The sequence below is a fragment of the Haliaeetus albicilla genome, chromosome 10 (genome assembly GCF_947461875.1).
Source record: "Haliaeetus albicilla chromosome 10, bHalAlb1.1, whole genome shotgun sequence".
Classification (NCBI taxonomy): domain Eukaryota; kingdom Metazoa; phylum Chordata; class Aves; order Accipitriformes; family Accipitridae; genus Haliaeetus; species Haliaeetus albicilla.
The window spans coordinates 33134373-33156767 of NC_091492.1; the positions used below are offsets into that span (position 1 = coordinate 33134373).

General features: G+C 38.8%; 1 protein-coding gene across 3 annotated transcripts in view; it reads left to right on the forward strand.

The window, feature by feature from the left end:
• TMEM132C (transmembrane protein 132C) overlaps positions 1–22395 on the forward strand; it is a 224086-nt gene that overhangs the window by 171576 nt on the left and 30115 nt on the right. For all 3 annotated transcript variants that reach the window (XM_069794887.1, XM_069794889.1, XM_069794888.1), the window contains one exon: positions 21069–21212. In XM_069794887.1, the coding sequence (XP_069650988.1) occupies positions 21069–21212 (144 nt within the window). The remainder of the gene's footprint in view (positions 1–21068; positions 21213–22395) is intronic.

The window sequence follows — 22395 nt, forward strand, 5'->3', positions numbered from 1 at the left end:
TATCTGTTTCAAGGTCACAGAAGTGCAGAATTCTCACTCCTGTTAATCTTTCAGTCTTGAATGAAGCAGGGGGAGCAACAGGCACTGAGGAGCTTTCCAGAAGATAAAATCTGAGGCTATATAAATGCATCCATTTCCTGATTTGCTTATCACAAACAAACAAACAGATAATCTACGTATCAAACTTTTCAGCTGACAGGTGTTGTCTCAGATTAATTTAATTATGAATCATATCAAATAAACACTGTGAGTTGAAGTCAATTTATTTGATATAAAACTATCCTATTACTATTAGTAATACTAACTGAGACAACTTAAATCAACTGTGAAGCCCTAAATAATACTATGAAGTCAAGAGTTTTTACAGTTACAAGACTGAGTGCTCTCCATGAAAGACCAGAGTTACAATCTTCTGATGTTAAAGGAGAAGCAGTAACCGCGATCACTTATACGCCTACAATTTCCGTCATGGCAGGTTACAATTGTTTAAACAAGTATAGCATTCCTTCCTTTAGATTTATGGTGGATATAATTTTACTAAAGATTATGTCATTGCTCTATATTTGTACCAGATGAACTCAGGAGCCTGCATACCTGCTTACAAATTGGCTGTGTCACATAGTGCATTGAGCTGTGACTAGCAATGCGTATCGATTAATCTTATCTGTTAAGAATTGGCTTTTTTGTTGTCTGCCCATCAGGAAACAAAAGCAAAAAAAGGATGAACTGTTGTTCATTGATCTTAAATTGGTCAGAAGATGCAGTCTACATAAAGAATTCAAAATGGCTCAATTTAAGTCTTTTTAAGTCGCAGTCATCATTTCTACAACCCCTGCACTTTTGCCTCTAGCTTCTGTTTTCCTTTTCTTTACTACAGTCACATTCAGTCCTACCTTTTGCAGGAAATGAGAATGGATCAATAGGGCTATCTTAGCTGGCTGGAATTAATTTTGCCATTGGATCGAGTTGTATGTCATTTTCTATGCAGCACAACAGTATGTATAATTTCCTCTTCCAGCATCCCTCATATCTGACAATGCTATTGAATGGATTACTTTGGGATTTTTAAAATGCTGAGGAGAGGTGGGGTCAGCTAGCTTCCAGATTTTTAAAGATCTCTGTCATATAGAGAACATTTGGTTTTCTTTGCTAATTTTCCTGCCTGTAGTAGAAAGATATTAATATGAGGCTTAATATATATGCTTCTCAGCCTTAACGGGAAAGAAATCCTGCAAACCAAATGAAAAATTGCAGAACAATGAGTATGTACAGTGAGACAGCCAGCGACTTAACTATTGGATGCTTGGTGTTGTGGTAATACCTAAATGCTCCCCTCGAAGAGGAGTGTCTCACAACACTAAGTGCTGCACAGACAAATGACAGACAAGTCAGAAACCTCTGGAAAATTCTCAGTCTGCAAACCAAGTTGATGAAAGTAAAGGTGTTGTTCAAGGTTGGTTGAAACTGAGCTCCCTGAATGGGAAAGGAAGGACAGTGCAGCTGACGCCGGGACATAGGATCACACTTTTGGCCTAATGTAGCAGGCATAGGGATTCAAGATCCCCCAGCCAGTCCATGTTTGATGCTGATCACTTGTCATGTTAGAAGAGTACTGTTGTGGGCTCTTTCTGCTGACAACATGGCACAGTGCAGGGCTGCACGGAGATAGCCAGGTGCTCCTACGCTGATTCTCAGCATTGCAAGTTAGCCTGAGTCAAGTCCACGCTCTGCTGTAGACAATTTTGGTATTGGTTCATGGCAGTGCCTTGTGTAACGTGTGAAGTCTGGAGATTCTTTTGTTCTTGTGATTTATTGGGCAGGATTTTGGGACTGCTTTAAGTATTGCTTCAGGTTTGTGATACTGCTCCATCAAAAGAAGACATCTTAAATAGCAGTTTATATTTGAAGTGACAGCTGATTAAAATTCTGAATGTTTAATATAACCACAAAGGCAATTTCACAGCTGCCACACACATGTGAGCAGAGACCAGGCAGAGCCGTAATAATGAACCAGCAGAAAGTGAGCTCTGGACCCAGATGATAGTGCTTGAGAAGGACATCCCAGGGCTGTGTATTTTGATGCTGTAGCTGCTAAGGACTGTATTTACCCTGGGTGCTCTCCCCTGCTGCCTTCACTGCCAGATCAGATGGAGGAGGGCAGAGAAGCCCTGATTCTCAGCAGGAGCAGGAGACCAATTTCAGAGGCTGATACTCTGCCAAAGTTTACAGCTGAAACAGAAGTGGAATTTAAAGGCAGAGAAGTTACTGATTTGTAAGACTGTAGCTTGTGTTAAGCAGTTCAGACTTCAACCAGAGTTCATCCATGGCCAATGATGGGAGGCAAAAGCTATGCCTGATTCTGAATCTCCTGCAGCACTGCACTTCTGCTGCGAAGGATTTGGAAGCAACACAAAGGGAGATGGAAGAACATTGCACAACTTTGTTCATGAGGTACTGGCAAAGCTGGAAGGGGAATTGAACTCAGCAGACTCGATTGCTAGATTATGCCCTCTTCTGTGGAAGTTAATATACTAGTTTTCCTCTAAACTAGTGCGCTCTCATTAGCTTTAGCTAATGATCTGTTGTCTTCACCTAACTGATAAATACAAGTCCAGGCACTGCCCAAACTTACTCCAGACAAACAAACCTTTTTGGTTTGCCTTAGAGAGTAAATGGCCTCCACCTTCTCATGCTGTCACTTAAAAGAGAGACAGGTTGAACAGTGTCTGCCAGAGCAGACCAGGTATGTTTGCAAACACAGCAGTTGCTCAGCCAGCTTGAGCATTAAGTGGGTTAGCTGTGACCCATACTGAAAAACAGAACAATTTCTTAATTGGCAGCTTCTAATGATTATTTTGATCTGTAAAGAGAGTTTTAATATTTCTGGGGAATACCTCATTCTTCACAAGCAGGTGAAATACTCATCTAGCAGAACTATGAATTGCTCAGGCTGGACTCTAATTAATGAGGTCCTGAGGTGGTCCAGCCTGGACACTGAAACTATCTAGACAACAAGGAGGTGCTTTACTGTAATGTAAGATAATGAGTGAGCATGGGGAAAAAAAATCACCAGGACTTTTATAAGCTTCAGTGTTATAATGAGCTACCCCAAGCATTAAAAAACCCAGCAACTTTTCCCCTTCAGTTTGCTATTAGATGCATGTTTGCCTTACTCTGCTTTCAGTTTACAGTTCATTATCCAGCCAGACTCTCATCACTGAGGGTGTTTGTCATGGAATTCATTAGGAATCTGTACTTCAAACTCAGCTGTTCTGCTTGAGGGAGATTAAACAGTAAAACCTAGAACAGGGTTCAGTACTGTCCTGGGGAGAAAGCTAGCACCGTGCTTCTGGCTCTTTCTTTTTGCCTGCATAGCAGCTGCTATAAAGACATGGGGAGCAGCGGTGGGGATGGGTTTTGATCTATTCATAATCCCAGTATCAAAAGTGTACCAAGACCACACCAAAGCTTGTGCTACTAACAAAACCTACTTTGCCAAGCTAGAGGGGCTGTATGCAAAGGTCTTTCTGCAATGTCCCAGCTCTCCAGATTGGTGCACATATGCTAAATGAATTAACAGACCAAACCTACACTGTGGCAGTGGCCCCATTGCTGTGGTGTGTGCTTTAGACCATAGTTAAACTGCAGGGCCTGGCAATGTAAATCGGCACAGACAGTGAACCTATCAAGATTGTTTTTCCCCTCAGAAACAAATCATGCCTAATATTTAAAGCACCAGCACCATAGCATGAGCATCAGCAAACCAGCACGCTGGGGTGAGAGAGGGAATTTCAGCAAGCAAATGGAAACAAAAGTAACACTGACATTAATTTTAATCAGGTCCTAGTCATCTGATTTGTCCTCTGTATTTTTTTCTCTAGCAAAGCTGATTGTCTTTCTGCAAGATTTGTTACCTCACAAACCAGTAATATAGGCTGTAATGATGTAATTTATTGCTGCAATTTGCTTTTGGAAATCCTCTATTAGTGAAAAATAGCAACAGCACAGTTTTATTAATTACAGTGGTTGAATATTGAATGCTGACTGTCACTATCAGGATTAGTGACTGTGTTGTACTCTGCTCTCCAAGGCCCTGTAGGACGAGAGCTGTGCATGTTTTGGAGGTTGTGAAATGAGTATTTTGATTAAACTAAGTGTAAAAAAAATAATTCAAGTTCACTGGGGAGTTTGAGAAAATGATAGAGGGAAACGTTAGCCTGTAAATTCAGTATTGAAAAACACACCAGTATGTTACTGCACCACATAATGTGCTTACGTATAGTATGGTTCTGCAGCATAGCCCATTTATCTATACCTCTACCCCCAAACTACTTCTGACAGTTCAAACCTTCAGGTTCATTATTGAATTTTACTCTCAATATGCCATTCCAGGGAGAACGACTTTATCTCTTATTTTCTTTTTTTTCTTTAATGTGGAAATTTTATACCTCAGCATAACACTTTTATTTTCATCTGCGTAAACCAGATTTTACCAGGATGTAGCTGGGGAAAGAGCATGTGGACAAAATCACCTTGTGCGATCGAAAGGTGAATTCTCTTCCTTTTGTGTTCTGAAACAGCACACAATTGAGTGAGATCCAAAAGGCTTGCTATAACCTCTTTGTGATCTTGAGTTCTCATTTTGGAGAGCTAACAGAAGGTAGAAGGCCTCCTGCTGCATATATTATGTCAGCAGCAGAAACCAAAGTGATCAGTCTAAGACCTGGATGTACTTGGAATCATTCTGTATAGGGTACTACGTGCCCGTGTGCCAATATCAAGTTTTTATATGGCTTGAAGCTTCGATTGAGCCGGCAGAGAAGACTATGTTTTAGATTCTGGATGTGGGACAAAATGTCAATTGCAAGCATTGAAAAGGAGTGACTAACAGTGGAGCTGCCAGCTGGCATGAGGTATCCTGCGGCATATGTTTTAAGAATGCCTGGAAGCTTCAGGAGTGAGCTTCGTGTGGTAATAAATAAGTCATTCGAGACTCAGCAATTCCTCCTCGCTGCTCTTACCTCATTCAAATTATGGACTACTCATTGAGCACTGAGAGACTCCAATATGCAAAAACAGGAATTCTCTGATGGACTGGGAGCCGCATGTCTGGAGTTAGCTTCTGCCTCTTTGGGATCTTTGGCAACACTCAGGTCCACAGCAGTTTACTCATCTTTAAAATGGACACAGTAGTTAATATTTCCTATGTTACCATGTAAGTATTTGGCTTACAGGATCATTCTGTACTACTGATTCTTTATAAAGGAAAATCCTCTGCTTAAACATGAATGCCAGTCTCCCCTACTCAATACTGGCAATGTTGTTCTGGTCCTGAAGAGTAAAAATATAAGTGAAGCAAGGTCTGTGGCTAGAGGGAATGTCTTTTATTAGGCCATTCAATAGAGTTAGAAAAAACAGCCAAGCTTTCAAGCACATAGATCCTTTTTCAAGCCTCTTTCAGTGTTGTAAGTTGCTGTGAGATGCTCAGATAAAGATAATGATCACTGTGGTTGCTCCAGGTTATACTAACAAATAAAATATTGCTTTAAACAAATGGATTTGATCCCTTTGTCGTTCATATCACTGACTTACACAATGATCATAGCAACCTATTTCAAGGATGCTTTTCTATCCGTGAACCTCTAGCCAGCATGATCTTGCAAAGCAACCCCTGAAGGTAAAACATGTTTTTGCTTGAGTAAGGAGAAAATAATTGCATCTGTGATTATACATACTTTATATATTTAATTTGCCTCCTTCTACATATATGCTGGGTTTAGTTCCTATATATTATAAGGCCTACCAGTCTGTTAGACATGTGTCTGATCAATAATTTAATTTTCCTGTCTCACTCTCATCTCTTTAACTGTAGTAAGTTTCTGATGTCTGTACAGTATCTGCTCTCATTAATGCAGTAATCTTGTTCCTGCCCTCTGTGTGTTTTGCTTATGTGGACCTGCTATGAAGTCAGTGAAATCTATAAACTATTTGAAAAGGAAAAACAATCTAGAGGCAAGGATAGGAAATAATAATGACTATTTTCTGCATTTTATTACTACTTTTTCATAGCAGTTTTGTAAGAATCTCTGTTGTGTCTTTTTTACAGATTTTGCTTATCGAAAATTAAAAACTGTACAGCCAAAATAAGAAAAGAGCAAGTTTCTCTCTTCTCTTGCTGATTTCAAAATAGACTAAATTAAATTGAAATAATTTATCAGAAGCTGCCTGTTTCACTTCCACTGTGGTTTAAATAGAGTTCCGACATCCACAAACTTGAGTCAAGTGCTCATGTGTGCTCCACAGCCCAAAATTGAGGACCTTAAGGAACTTATAGAAGATGAATACTGCCTATTAGAAGGAGAAAGTAACTCATTAATAATCCATGACATATTAATCTACACAAATAAAACAAGTTCACAACCCTCCACAGCAGCCATAAAAATCATCCATGTATCATACAGTACCCCAGTTACTTAAAACAAGAAATTGTCCTTGAGACTTAATCCTTAAAGTCCATAAAGCTTTTAAAATTGTTTCACCCCAGCTGTAGAATGCATGCCACCCCACACTGTGATCAGTACTGTGCCGTTCCCTTGAAACAATTAAGCTAGATATGATTTTACCTTGATTTTCCAAACTGAACACTTTATTCATCACCAGTGTGGCTTGTAGCACTATATAAAACTTGGTTCATATTCAGTAGAATCTGGGGGCTCCACCTGAAATTCCAGGAGTGGGTTATAGTAGGCACCCTATTTTCATTGACTGTAATAGAGTTTCTACTTCCACTGTAAACAAATGGAGTAAGGGCAGTAGCCCCTCTGTAAATGGGGAGCTGAAGCACAAAGATGACAGATTGGAAAGTTAACTAGCATTAAGTTAATTCAAGGAGAAGAAAGAAGGAGGTGATCCAGGTCCTACACATAGGTGTCTAATACCATTAAAGATGTGGCAGAGTCTGAGCCATCCATCCAGGACTACCAGGTATGACACAGGACCTACAGGAGACTGGTGGCCTTATGGAGGAGCATCTGGAGGCCAGGCATGATACCGAAGAGCATGTAAATGGCACTCTGTTCTTAAGCACTTCAGTCTTTTCCCAGAGCTGCAAGTTGTGAATTGGATCTGTTGTGAAGCACATCCCCAAACATGTCATCCTTTTTTTGTCTGTAACTATGTGGATATCTTCAGTGTATAGTTTAGTTTATCAAACTATACTTCCTTGGCAGCTTTTCCTGCTACTGCTGAACAACACAGCACTACAAACTGCAGCAAATAAAAAGTGTACATAAGTATTTGTAAACATCAGAAGCCCACTGTAAGGCTTCTTTAAGCTCTTCCTGAGTCCCATCATACAGAAACCATGTTAAGATTACTATCATTGCTGCCAAGCATGACTTTGTGCTACTGTTGTACTCCATGTCTGTGCAGGCTCCAGCCATGTCAGTGATGATGCTGGTTTCATATTGACCACAGTGAACATCTGCAACATGTTAAGGGATAAACTCTCAACAACAAAATTATCACTGTGGTCCAGATCATCACTAAGTGGTAGAAAACCCCTTGTATCTGCCATATCTTATTAGCGTAACAGCCAAATAAATCAATCAGTTTTATCTGAGGAGTAGGACCCCAATCCTTCAGGTGGAAGTCAGCGGAGGTTTATAGGAGTGCTTGGGTCTGTCTAAAGGAAAGCACATTACAGAGGACTCTTGAAGGTTTACTCCATAATGCTTGATAGAATGGACCTCGGCTTTACTGAAGCCATTGGCAAAATCACTGTTGATTTCAGTGGGGTCAGGTTTTAAAAAATTATGTTTGCAAAATATTTACAGTAAGAAATATCTGGGATAGAAATGTGTTATATATAAAATGAAAAGTACTGTCTCTGTCTGCCTGTAATCAAGTATGTGGCTTCTATTAACAAGGAATGCCTCATAATCTTGTTTCCATTATAGTTGTGTATGTATTTGTGTGCATATAGATTACTCACATATATACATGTAGTGTGTAATTGTGTGTGCATCCATGCATGTGTCCTAATATGCTTGTATATTTTCAATCTGCAACTGTCTATTGATTACAGCTATTACAGCAATATTATTATAGATATATAGCCAACTATATAACAGGGCTGCAGGTTTAATTGAAATGAACATGGGAAGAATTTCAAATTGCTAATGAAAATTGCCTTTTTACTACCAGCTATATTCCCACAGTCATCACAGACCGGAGACATCACCAGAACTGTGGTGGTTCTGCTTAATGGTGGAGCAAGCCCAATTTAACTGGGGGTCCATTTCCAAATAACTTCCTCAGACTCATGAAAAAGGAAAGTAAATGACTGACAGATCTTGAGCCCAGAAAATGCCCTTAAATTGACAGATTTCACATATTAGTCTTTTTTGCAACAGAAGAGAACTGTAAGCCATGAAATTATTTCAGCAAGAAAATATTATATAGCTCCATCCATGGCTGCTTAAGCATCCATGAACTATTCCATTATAAGATCACCAGGTGGCTATTGCCTTTCTCTCCCATTTAGGCTTTACCAATATTCCCACTCCCATCTGTGATAAACTTAATAGGACCATTCAGCAATGGGGAAAACATGAGAGGTGTTCATCATAGCTGAAGGCTTTCTCAGACAATTATTCCTTAGACGTTTGAGTAAATGAAAAGCTATTTTTGTGATTAGAAAGGATAGAATGTGTTGCAGTTTCTGAGGCCATTTTATTGGCATAGCTTTTGGTATCTGTAACAAATATTTATCCTTTCCTGGGGATGTTGTAAGTAGCTACAGTCACTGAACTAACGCTCTTAATATGTTTCTCTCCACTCTATTTTCCAAGCACGTGGCTACTCTTCTAAGAGTGCTTGTTAGGTAAAAAATTACATATATGAGTATGTGTTTTAGATGTTGTTATATGTCTACTATAGATGAAATATGTATAATTTATGCACTACATAAATGTATAAAAACATAAGTTTTCAAGAGAACTTAGGACAGTTTATTGCTTGTATTCATCAGGTGTAAGTGTATTCATAAGTATCTGTAAGTATACTTATATCCATAAGTAGCAATGCTTTGAAACAACAACAGCGATGATTCTCAAGTATGTCGGTCTCAGAATAAGGGCTTTTAACCTGTCACTTCACAGCTTTTCATCTGTTTGCATTTTCTATGCTCAAAATAACCAATAATGATGCTGGAGTTGGAATATCTCAGGTAATCACTCACAATTCAGCCCATAACTACAATTTTTTCTCTCTAGATAATGTGTTTCCTATGTAAGTGCTTTCATTTCTAAGTCAATTTAGCAAAATACTGAAAGTGAGGAATGAAATTTCAAAAAAAGGAGCAGGTAGTTTCCTGTGTTACACTTATGCATCTTCTAAAAAATCAGGTTTTTTGTTTCATTTGTGTCTAAGTATAGAGAAATAAAATGTGCGCTTCTTCTTGCCATCTTCTCCAGTCACCTTTATGTCCTTATTCTATATTTTAAGTCGTTCTAGAAAGATGAAGTGTGGGCTTCTGCTTCTCATCTCCTGCAGTTGTTCTTAAAACTTCTTCTGTGTTTTAAGTGGTTCCAGAATTGTTTCCTTTGAAGTCATTTTCAGTTACAGACTCTTCCTCCACACAGCAGGAAATACCATCTTTCTTTGAAAATACGTATTTGCCACTGGATCCTGACATATCTGTTCTAGGCAACAGGAAACAGAGACAGCTCTAGCATAATACTTGTGTTTTGGTGAGCTGTACCTAATTGAATTTAGTGTCACAGCTTCTAGAAAACAGAGGCCCCCAGCCAGAGGCTCACTCACTGTTGATACACATTGATTATGATAGACACTTAGAAAAAGACAAATGATGCACATTTGCAGCTTTTAAGGTGGTAAAGGAAGACACAATCAAGCATGAAAATGTTCAGTTGATTTTATTTCATGTCCTTATTAATTTGCATTTTGCATCACCTAGGGGGTTAGATTATCTAATGAGATCATCTTGTCAGAGTAATTTAGGGTGGTAGGGAAGGTTTGAAGTTATTTCTTGAGGATTTGATTCATTGAAAAAAAAGGGGATGAATGCAAGTGTAATACATTGTCATGTGTGAGCTAAGCATGTTACTCTGCCTGACTCAAGCAGGGTAACAGTTCTTGTGACAGGTGGAAGGAAGGAGTTTTGGAGACTGTACTCATTGTCTGCAGTCTTGGGGGAATCTGTCTGACATCTCTTTCCTTGCAGAAGGTTTGCTGGTTGTTGCTGCTGTAGGGAATGCCTCTCCCAACTTACTTCGTAATTAGTTTGGTCCCTCATGATTTAGCTGTCTGGATCTTCTAAGTTCCTCCAAGGATGCAGGTTCCCTAAGGAGTCAGCAATCATTGTTTTAATGGAACCCATGCTGTCTGTGGGAAAAGGACCATACATTTCTCTTCCACCTTACTTTATGCTAGGTAAATACAGGTTTTAAGATAAAATAAAACAAAGGCTTTGTATATAAAAAAATTAAAAAAGCCATAAGGGATCAAATCAAGACCCATTTAGCCAAAGTGTTATTTGGGGGTCCATAATTTATAAATAAAAGTAATTTGATTTTTTGTTTTGTTTTGATATAACATTGGGGCTATATATTTCCCCAAATATTTTTGGAAAATAAAATGGAAAGAAAACTAGAACACTTCAATATTTTTGGAGTATTTTATTCAGCAAGAAAACCAAACCCAAACTGTATCAGATGGTGTGGGAATGATTTTTCTCTTTCCTATATCTGTTTAGAAAACAACAAGAATTAGTTATTCACCAAGATGTGCTGAGAATCAGTTGATCTGGTTGCTTTTTTTTCCTCCTTGGTGTAGAAACAGTCTCTTATTATAGTCACTGCTCAGCATATTGACATCCAGCTATTATGTGGAGCCAGAATGGGGTTACTTTTATACAAATAATCAATACAAGTAGCACTGATATTCAGGCAGTGGAACTTTACTGGTAGAAATATTAATGGAAGCACTTGGATCCTGATTCCACAAGGGAGAGGAAATAAGATTTCTTGGTTAGTCTCAGTGCCTGTGGCAAACTATTACAGCTCCAAAATCAAGTTTTGAATTGCTATTGTGAACCGCATATGATAAACTTAGTATTAAAAATACAGTAAAGTAAATACCTCTGAAACAAATTTGTTAAAAGAAATCTGAATTTGATTCTCAGTTGTTCAGAAGTGGAAGAAGTGATAGGACCTTCAGAGGCATTAAACTTATCTGAACCTACTGGCTAATAAGGTTTCTTCATTCCACCAAGTTTCAAACATGTTGGAAATGGAGAGACAGAGACTGGTTATCCCTCTTCAGCAGATCACAGAAAGCTACCTTGTCTGCTAGTATAATTGCTGTTTCCATAAGCTCTGAAGAAAGGGCATTCATTAGCCTGCAGCTTGAAGCAAAATATTTCTTACTGTCCTTTTTGGAGGATTCATCCTTATTATAAAACAGGCTGTATCTATTGCTCGTTTTTCTGCTAGCCAGAATACTGTTTACGGACTTTGCAAATGGGAAGTTTATGCTGGTAAGATTTTACTTTTTTATTCGAAATTACAAGCAATAAGAAGTGAGATCCTGTTGTCATAATAATCTGGGTAGAGTCCAGACCTCTGTACCTGACCTTAAGTCAATGTGGCCTTCATACTGATACACAGATCCGAGTAATGGCTTTATAACATTCTTCCGTCATTTTACGTCACTAACTGTAAACAGAACAAAGCAATTAAAGGCATGGTTAATTTTGTTCAGTTGCTCCAGTTTCTTCTTACTTTTTAAAAGAGGTGCTCACTTTTGAGTGATGATAGAATTACATTTAGCAATACAGCCAGCATCTGCTAAATCAAAGTAATCATTGGCTATGTTCCTTTTTGCACGTTTGAATGCTAGCAGGGTAGACTCACTGCAAGGAAAGTGTGGATTAGTCATCCAAGAATCCAAAGATATTTTTCTGCATCCCTATCTGTTAATATGTTCTACATTCCCCTTTTCTGCAGAGCATAATTTATCAGGACTCAAAAATTCCACTAGCAGAGTATTTGAAAACTGTACAAGCAGGGAATAAAGTGGAACGGTTTGTTGCTAATGTAGGGGACCAGTAATTAAGATTTATCTCAATATGGAGACTAAACAGAGACAAGATCATTGATTAAAAAGGCACTGCATTTGCAGAACACTGAGTTCCCATTTTGAAAATACACTCAGATCTTTGTCATAAATTACATGGTTCACAAAAACAACAGGGAAGAGTGTACTGGGCCCAAGACATTCCCATCCCAGCTGAGTGCCATTTGCTTCCTCTCCTTCTGGCCCCAGAAATCTGCCACTGTTTTCCTTGCAGTGGTCCAGCCCCAGGAGAAATGGGTGAGGGACTCCAGCCTAGCCTGTGCACTCATGGACTTTACCTGTGTACCGATGGTGGTCAAAGCTACTCTTCTGGGAGGTGAGAAATATGAGTCTGAATCCCTTTCTTATGTCCCTGTTTCCACATTTCCTCCACTTACCTTCTTTAAGACTCCTGGACACCCACAGACATCATGTTGATCAAGGTCTTCAAGCAAATGTTGGACAGAACAATGCCAACATGCACCTCTGGGTCTTTCCATGGGTGATGCTTTATCTGTGTTTGACTTCTGCATTATTTGTTCTCCAGGGCAGGTATGGTCCTTAATTTTTGTGCCATGTACGTTGTTGGCCATTTAACAAAGATTTAATAAAGAGAAGATACCTCACAGTGTTGTCATGTGTCAAAAAGAATTAGCATCCAAAAGAAACGTTGAGATCCTTTATTCTACTATGCTCGTCAAAAACAAATTGCAGAAATGGCAACTTTTATTGAATAAGTCTGTTTCTTATGTAGATTTTGAGTGGCCTTATTTTTCACCACTCTTAATTTGTTCATTAGTTCACATTTTCCTTGGCAGTATGGACGTTAGAGTCATGGAGTAACCTGGATTCCATCTGGATCCATGTTTGAATACAGATGGATACTAGTAAGTAAGCAAGTTGTCCCCCTTTGTGTTTACTGCTTGAGGGCATTACCCCATTTCTTTTGCAATGTGAGATTACTCATGAAGTAAAAGTCCTCATGTTATAAACTGATGAATGAAGCAGAGCAGGATTTACATGTGATGGGCCAATAGCATTGGAATGAAGTCAAAGAAAAGAGCAACCCAAAACCTGACCAACAAAATTTGCCCTTCCCCGCTGCCTGCCATGGAGTGAATCTGTCTCAGGGAGGTCCTTAATCATGCAAACTCTTTGGTCTGTAGAAACACTCCTGTCCTTCTGAAGTGTGTGCTAAGAATTTAAAAACAGAATGTCAGCTTCTTTCCCTTCTTGTATATGCTGTCCGTGAATGTGGAGTGTCAGTGAATCCAGTTGGCAGAAAGCACAATGCATACTTTACTTTTAATCATAGGATTATGTAGATAAAGAATCTGCTGCCTAACAATGTTATTTCCTTAATCGGCTGTAATCTTAGTAGTATTAATAACTCAAATCTACAACCATTGTGTTATCAGACTCACAAATCAGCATAACAATTGTCTGCAGTGCAGTACAGCTCTGTGCATCACTCTAACTAGGATGCCCTGGAAACTTGTGATTCATAACTTAGTACTCATCAGTAGACTATTTATGGTGTTTACAACTGGCATATGTGGAGTTTACTTTATACGTCCCACATCTCCATCTTCCTCTCTTGTAAATGTGTTGCCAGGGTGTCACTGTTCATCAAGGGCGATGGGTTGAACAATAGTTGGAAGCACAGTACAGCTCCTGGAGCTCTCCTGCACAGGCATTGTCTCCACCGATTCAAGTGCTGTCAACAGCATACAAGCATGCTGCTTCTGTCCTTTTTCCATAAGACAAATAGTGTTTTGATTTTTAAGGTAGACAGTGCCCAACTGCCTCTTTTCCACAAACTTTTTCCAGAAGCTTTCCTTGTAAATTAAAACATAATTGGCATTTCTGTGTCACACCTTCAGGTCTACAGCGTAGGTTTGTTACTCATGAGGTAGTGTGTTTGTGTGAGGGAGAAATTTTAATGCTAAGCTATGATTAACATCATTCTATGGGATTCCACTTACAGAGTTTTCAGCCTGTAAACAGGACCATTCTCATGACCTCAGGCTCCCATGGATTTCTCTTGATAACACCATCTAATCGGATTTAGAGTTTAATTAAACAGCTGTCACTTTGCTTCCTCATTCTGCTGCAATTTAATGTTGAATTAGTTCCTAAATTAGTCAAGGCTGAATGCTTGCCTTCTTACAGTTGAGAGGTTGGATGAACATAAGGTTTGCTCTTCAGCTAAATTCAAGCAACTAAGGCTCACATTCTGTATTCTTGCTCTTTGCACAGAGCTCCCACTGACATCGGTAGAAGTTCCCTGACTGAAACAGGGATGGAATAAAATGTGAGATTCCTGCAGAGTCAACTGTAGTGTTACCTAACTTCAAATGACCAAATATGAGCACACACTTCTTCTCAGCTCTGGCTAGCATACATCAGCTTTATGGATGTTATTTTCCCTTTCTAAAAAAGTACTGATTTTTCTGAAAACCAGTTCTTCTGAGTTTTCTGTGAAGTAGCACAATGAGTGCAGCTGTGAAAGAAAATGTTTAGACAAATACTACTGCTAGTGGACTTTATCAAAATTAACCCTGATGTAACCAAGACCAGAGTATCAACAAAAGTTTATAGTACTCTGAATCATAGCATTGGCTCCAAGCAGGAAAGCTCAGAGACTTCTGTAGAAGTCTCAGGATTTTGATACATCAAATTCTATATAATGGTCTCACTGAACTCAGGTCTCAGTGTGATATAATGTAGTGTCTGACTCCCTGCCTGACTCCGATCTCACCATTTTTCTTTGAAATGCCAGTTAATTATTCTCCTGATCTACTCTAATGTAATAACAAGATTCGTAACTGTGGTAACTTGATACAGGCACACACAGAGGAGTTCCAAACCAGTAGGCTGATAGAACTCACCAGTTCTAGCCTGTAGGCTTCTTGATTAAATCTTTTTTTTTCCTTTCTTTTTTTTTTTCCCAAATCAAGTATGCAGAGAAATGAATGGGAGTACCCCTTTGTCCTAACTAGTTGCACTTGAGTCACAACTTATCAAGTGCTTAGCTATAAAGAGGTGTGAAAGCCACTCAGCCACTCTTACTTTCTTTGTTTATCTGGGGAAAGCAAGGCAGATAAGCAGTAGAAGTTGCTCCTGTTATGAAGATTTCATACCACACTTGCTGTATACGTATGCCAGGAGAGAAGCTTTTCTTTATCTGTACTTGGTTTCAGGTTGTGACCCCAGGGCTTCATTTCTGAAGTCACTGAACCACGCTGAAGGTTTGTGTAGAGGAGGTACAATTCTGTGTCCCTGATGCAGAGCCTGATGGTTCGGGTCCTTTGCTGGGGTTTTGAGGAGGTAAATGTAGTGCTGATTTGAGCTAGACTAGTACACAAGATATTGTCTGGGCTGGGAAAGAGGAGATGTTTTGTTAGTGGACGATCAAAATGCTATGTCGGGTAAAGACATTTACTTGGTTCTATTTATGAGATTTAGCTTGAAGTCAAAACTTACCAATAATTTTTTGAAGTAATTCCTTATGCACACAATTCAATGGTTTGCTTTTTAATATCTCCTTTGATTACAGCCTTATGTCTAACCACCAGAGTCTTCCTGTAAACATTAGAAGAACAAGAAAAAAATGTTCTTTAGTGCTACTGTTTGTTAATTAAATATGTTTAAATAGTAATTACTTCCTTCATATACTATATTTATTGAAGGGATGCCCTGGTAACAGGAAAGAACCATCCTAATTGGGAATTGGTAGGTAGTTCTTCATACAACAAAAACAACTCTGCAGAGTCAAATGTTGTTGGGATTTGGTCATTGTGTTGCAAAGACAGTTTGAGGCTTCCAAAGAAGTTCAGAGCTCAAATGCCCCTTCTGAGTCAATGAGAATTATACATTTAGTTCTCCATTTCAACTTTGGAAATGACAACCCTTGCTTTTTTAGAGTTTGTAATACACTTACAGAAACTTCTTTCCAACCTGGATATTGATGCTTACTTATAACTCATCCTCTTTCTGTTTTTTTTCAATTTACTTTACACTACTTTCCCCATTTTTTAATTTATTGGGAACAAGTCCAAACATTGCTATCAGATGCTTTCAGTGTTTTGCCATACAAAATAAATTTGATTTTAAAACTTTAGTTGCTGCCTGCACAGAAAGTAGATTAGTTCTTGGGGGATTTTAAAAATTAAAGAATGTGGAAATGGCCAAGATACTGTGATTTTGAAAAGTGCCTACATTTTAAATGAGTTCTTAGCCTCTCTAAAGGTTTCTTAGTAATCTTGTTTGTACACTCCCAAATTAGCTTGCAAACAGGATAGTATATTGCATTTAAAAAAACCCATAAAATTCACCACCTATACTAGCTACCGTATTTCCTGTTCTGATGTGAGAATAATTGTTCTCTTAGTGTTGCTTGACATATCCTTAGAGAGTCAACTGTTATTTCTGCTTATTAGTGTATAATCAAAGATTTTACAGGAGGTGGCAGAATGCAAGGGAAACAAGTTTGGGTGCTGAATCAGAGCTCCATTGTCTGTGGTGCACGTTCAGAGTGCTCACTATTGCAGAGCAGGCAGACAGAATTCTATTTAAGCTTCTTTTATTTTTATGAATTTCAGTTCAGCTTTTGGGGATTCTTGGACCATGGATCCTTTCATATGTTATTTAGAATTTTCTGCCTAACAGCTTGTGTATGGGTGCAGACAATGGGTCAATTCTCTGTTGCATTAAAGCTGTTGGCTTTATTGCAGCAATATAAAGAAAACACAGAGGAGGCAGAAGTTGTGCCATAAGGCTATTCCATATACAGAGATGTAGGACACACATTTTTCTATTTTAGTTCTAAACAAAAAGACAATAGAATCAAGACTTGGTTCTTTGTTTTTGTTGTTTTAAAATACCACAGTTGAATAGCATAGAGCACTTACAGACTAAAAGAAGTGGCAGATTGGAGAATTGCTTTTAACATAGTGTGTAATATATTAATTTGCTTATACTTCAATATTTCTTAATCTGTGTAATATCGATGAATTATGACTGCTTTCAGTGGAGATGAGATGCAAAGGTTTCCATCTCTGCTCAAAGCTGTAGCTAGGTGGCTACCAGTTGCTTCCCAATGCTGAGGATTTCTGATGATTGTAATGGTACTAGCTATGAAGCCATTAGATAATATCTACGATATGTTTCCGTCTCCTTTGTGCACATCATGAATTTGAAATTCCTGAAGTTCATATCGGGCTACAGAGAAGGGATGTAACATTTCAGTAGCCCTTTATCATGACAAACGATGCCTTTTACAGTTTTGGGGGCAGATGCATCTCTGAAATAATGAATCAAAATAAATTCATTCAGATGCACACTACTTCCTTTAATGAAACCATTAGCAAAGGGCAGAAGATTGAGGTTTCTAATTGCTGATAATGTGCCAGTAGCCAAATTTTCTGTCTTCTCTCCAGAAAGGTCTTGGGAAATTTGAAAAGGTTTTTTAACCTTTATCATAATGGCTTTATATCAAAGCCACTTAGAATTCAGATACACCAATAATGACCTATTGGAAAGACAGAAACAGAAGTGACAGATTATTACTTCACAATTGGTACATCAGCTCTGCTCTATATAGTGCAGAAAGCAGGAGTATCTGTCACATTTGCCTGTCAGGCTTTTCCATTTTAAAGGTATAGATAATTTTCTTTTATTCCGTGAAGAAGGATCATATTATTTGGGACGGGTGAAGCAGAATAGGGTTATTTAGAAAACAAGATATATAGGTTATTGTGTTATCATTCAATTTTGAAAAAATGGAGGCTACTAAGATACAGGGGTGGAGGGAACCACAAGAGGTCACCTGCTCCATTTCCTCTTCTACCTGACTCAAAGAACCTATGCTATTTCTGAATGATGTATAACGTGTTCTGCAAAGATCTCTTAGGCTAGACGTTTTCTTCTGCCCCAGACAACCTATTCCATCAACTCGTTATCATTATTTTCATAATAAAGATTGCCTTAATGTCAAACAAATCTTCCTTGTTGAAGTTTAAGCCCATTACTTCAGGCCCTGTCCATGAAAGTAGAAAATAGTTTATTCTTCCTCATTTTTTGAAAACTTTTATGTATATGGAGACAGTAATCATATTTCCCCATAATCTTTTCTAGGCTAAACAATCCCAATTCTTTCAGTCATTCGTCACAAATCTTATTTTCTAGTCTTTAATTTATTCTCCTTGTTCTTTTTTTATTTCTTTTCACTTGAGAAGGTTTTTCTTGACAGTATAGTTCTCAAAATTAGACGTAGTTCTTTAGCTGAGGCCTTGCTAGTGCTGAGTAGGAGTACCTCACATCTTACAGGTGATACTCCTCTTCATACAATTTACTGCGGGAGGGTTCTTTGGTTGGTTTGGTTTTGTTTTTTAACCACAACAGCATGCAATTACTGACTTGTGTTCAGTTGTGATCTATTCTAGTCCCCAAATGCTTTTCTAAGAGCAGCTTTTCCTGTTGAATCTTTTCTGTCCTGTATTTATAGGATTAGTTGTGCCTACAGAAACGAAGCAACTTGCATTTAACTTTGTTGCATCCCATTTTTTTAAACCCTATCTGCAATACTGGATATTAATCCTATCCTGTAGTGTTCCCATGGTGCTGTGGTGTAGGCTGAGAGCTGACCTGCAGCCATGGGTGGTGGTGCAGCAAACATGATTTAGCATCATGCTAGTGGCAGTCTCGCCATCACCCAGGGCAATGCCAGAGCAGACTAAGCAGCTGGTCTTTTTCTGGTGACATGCAGGGCTGGGAAATCAGAAGCACAGGATCCTCACGTGGGTCAGAGTGCCTTGTGGTCTTGTCTGCTGGGCTTCCCGCTTCTCTTCTCTCCTCCTTTTCTTAACATTTGACTTCATGTTGAGGCCACTGAATACTCAGCGCTGCAGGCATGAGCAAAGCAGAGCTGGAGGAAGTTCAAATGACTCCCAGGCAGTTTGTTGCAAGTTAAACCTGGATGATGAATTTGCTCTGCTGCTTGTGGCACAAAAGTTTCACCTCATTGCATAATCAGGTCTTTGTTTTTATCTTCTTGGCAGTGGTGCAGAGCTTGTTTCCTTTTTGGTTTGTGTGTATATGATTTTCCGATTTGTCTTGAACTTCATAAATTACCATTAAATGCAAATACGGGTAAATCAGGGTATGTTTTATATCTGAAACTCGTTTCTATTTATGGGATTTCTCTTCCTCTGAGCCTGTCCCTTTAAATTAGATTTCTCTATCAGTAATACATATCAGTTGCTAAGGAAAAACTGGATCTGAGTAGAATCATTTCAAAGCAGAGCTGTGATAGCCTGAAAAGATGTCCTGTCATTTCCACAAACTCTCTTGCTGCTCCTTTGCCCTGGAGTCCTTAGTTCGAAGTGTTTAACACTGAGTCACAGAAAATAAGGCTTTGAGGGATCGAGGCAAAAGATTAATTTTGAAGGACATACAGCACTTGCAGTAGCCAAATACACAACAGAAAATATGTTGAACCTGCTTTTTTGTGAACCGTTGTGGGTTATTCAGTGCTTGTTGCTTTGGAAGACTGCAGACAGAGAGTAGATGGGTTTGTTACTGAGGTTTTTTTTCACAAATGTTGAGATCTGCTCCTTTGCATCTGTTTCTGGATTTACCAAAATGCCAGTACATGGAAATAAATACTTTTGGAACAAAGTTTTCAAGTGTGAGTGACAGAAGCTAAGCTCCAAAACCCATGCATTTCACTACAGCATTCTGTTGCTCAAAAATGCCGGGTACCCAGCAGAATTTGTGTGGGGGATGGCTCTACCTTTGAAAGACAAGAGTTCTGAGAATGGCTTTAGACTTTCCAGTTATATTATTTATAAATCTGGCTCTGATTTATTGTGTTGGGTAGCTTTTTTTTCATATATGCCATAGGAAGGAATTATTTAGGGTTCTTACTTTTCTAGAACAGTCAACATTCCTTTTTTAACAGGTTTTTTTTTTTAATTTGATGGGATTTCTTATGAGAGCTGTAGGAGAACCTGAGAAATAACAAGCTGCAAGATGAAAAGAAAATCTGACCTAGATTTCAGACTCACTAAACTTGAATTGAAAACAGTATCAACAGTATCAGTGCCCCATTTTGCTGCTGTTGATGTCAATGGCTGCATTCCTCATGACTTTGGTGCTGAGGATTTTGCTGAATGTTTTATTCACGTTACAGAATTGGAAGTTGAAAATTTGGAGACTACTTCAAAGTTCTTCCTGCATCGGAATCTTGGGAAGTATGGTGATGCTGAAACAGTTCAGGAGTTAGAAGAGTTGGCTTAGTCAATGGTGTATTGAAAGGCCTTTTTATGCCACGACCCAAGTTCAAACTTCAAATTTCCTTGTTATTTCCCTGCAGTTAATAGCATCACTAACTCCTCTTGGATTCCTTACTTTGCTTCATTGGCCATATCAAAGGAAATTAAATAATCTTGAAACTGTTCCAGATATGAAGTTCACAGAGAGGTCCCGTCTTTGCAATGGGCTTAGATTCAAAGAGCAATATTTTTACTTTCGAGGCTCTTGTATCCTGTCCCAAACATCGCCAATCCAATCCAGTTTAGTAAAAACTCTGAACTCATGTTTTGGAAAGTAAATACTGGGAAAAGTCCCTTATACTTAAAAAGTAGAAGCTACCTGTGATGTGTGCCTGCCTGGGCTGAATTTAGCTGCAGTCATGTTGCTCGCTATTTAACAGTGTGCAATGCAGCTGATTATTTAGAAGATAAAATACAGTTGGGATTTTACTACATTTTACCAAGCTGCGCCTATTAGAAGTTGAGATTAAATCATTAGCCACTGAGAACTACTGCATCTTTCTTGAGTGTAAATCCAGTTGAAGAGCTGATGCTTGCCTTTTGGAAATCTCTTTAGCTGTCTCTGAACGGTGCTGTGCTTTGTTTTGTGTACAGGACACGGAAATCCTGAACACTGCAATTCTCACGGGAAAAACAGTGGCAGTGCCCATCAAAGTGGTCTCCATTGAGGAGAACAGTGCTGTGACAGACATCTCTGAATCAGTTGAGTGCAAATCCTCTGATGAAGACGTCCTTAAAGTAAGTTTATGCCATGTATTGGTTTCTGAAATTTCATGTCTTTTTATACACAAAAGGATAATAGCCTGGGAACAACCGCTAAATCCATCCTGCAAATTAATTTTACTACTGTTTCAAAAGCATAAAGAGGGGATTTTTAAGAAAAGAGAGAGTTAGATGCAACAGTACAGCCACCACACTGAGTTTCAGTAGAATTTCAATGTTTAATTTTTGTGTCCTAATTTTAAAATGTCTTGGTAATGTCACCTCAGGTCCTCTGTGCACAGAGTTCATTCACTGCAAAACCAGCTCTGCTGTTAGTACTGCCTCTCCAGATGTTTCTTAGCACCTTTCCAGCTGTGATTATCACCTCCACAGCTGCATCAGTGGAATGGATTGGATGAGCATTCCTCAGCAACTGCAATGCAAAGTCATCCTGGTCGACTTCACATTCTGCCAAGAGCTGTTTTGAATTAACAACTTGATTCTGCACAGAAGTGGCTAGAAAGCATTCACATGACCGGTCCATCAATTTAGCACTAGCAGCTTAATGTCGCACAGTAACAAACACCAGCGGGGTGGTATTGTCTTAAGGCAACACAGCTATTTCAGCTGTGAATATGTAGTCGAAGCCCTGAAGGAAATTCACAGTTGTGCAGGGTGTCAGTACAAAGACAATGCTCTGCATGAATCCCGTTGCACTTCCCACACAGGACTTTCATGGTGCATGGTCTTTGAGCAAGGGTGATTTTACCCTTGATCTATAAGCTCTTTTGAATAGGGATTTTATTATATTATGTGATTTTACAGCATATAGCACAGTGGGCTTTGTGATGATATTCTTTAGGTGTCTTTAATATGCTATCAGCTCTCTTGGATGGATGTATAGTATACAAATACTAATGCCGCAGCGTTATGTATTACAGTCAGTTCAGTTTGTAGGTTCATGGAGAGCAATAAAACTCCTGTGAACTTTTGCACTATTGAATAATTTGCTGCACTATTGTAGAATTTAGGTAGAAGGATTTGTTATACCAGTAACCAAGGAGGTGGGAAAAATAGTCATACTTTGAACTAATGAAGCCATTATAGAAGCCTTTTACAGAAAGCTTTCTGCTTTCAGTGGATCCTTCAGAGCCAAACAAATCTCTCCAGTTTGCTGGAGCTTGAAGTGCTCCCATACATCAGATGCTTTACAGAGTTT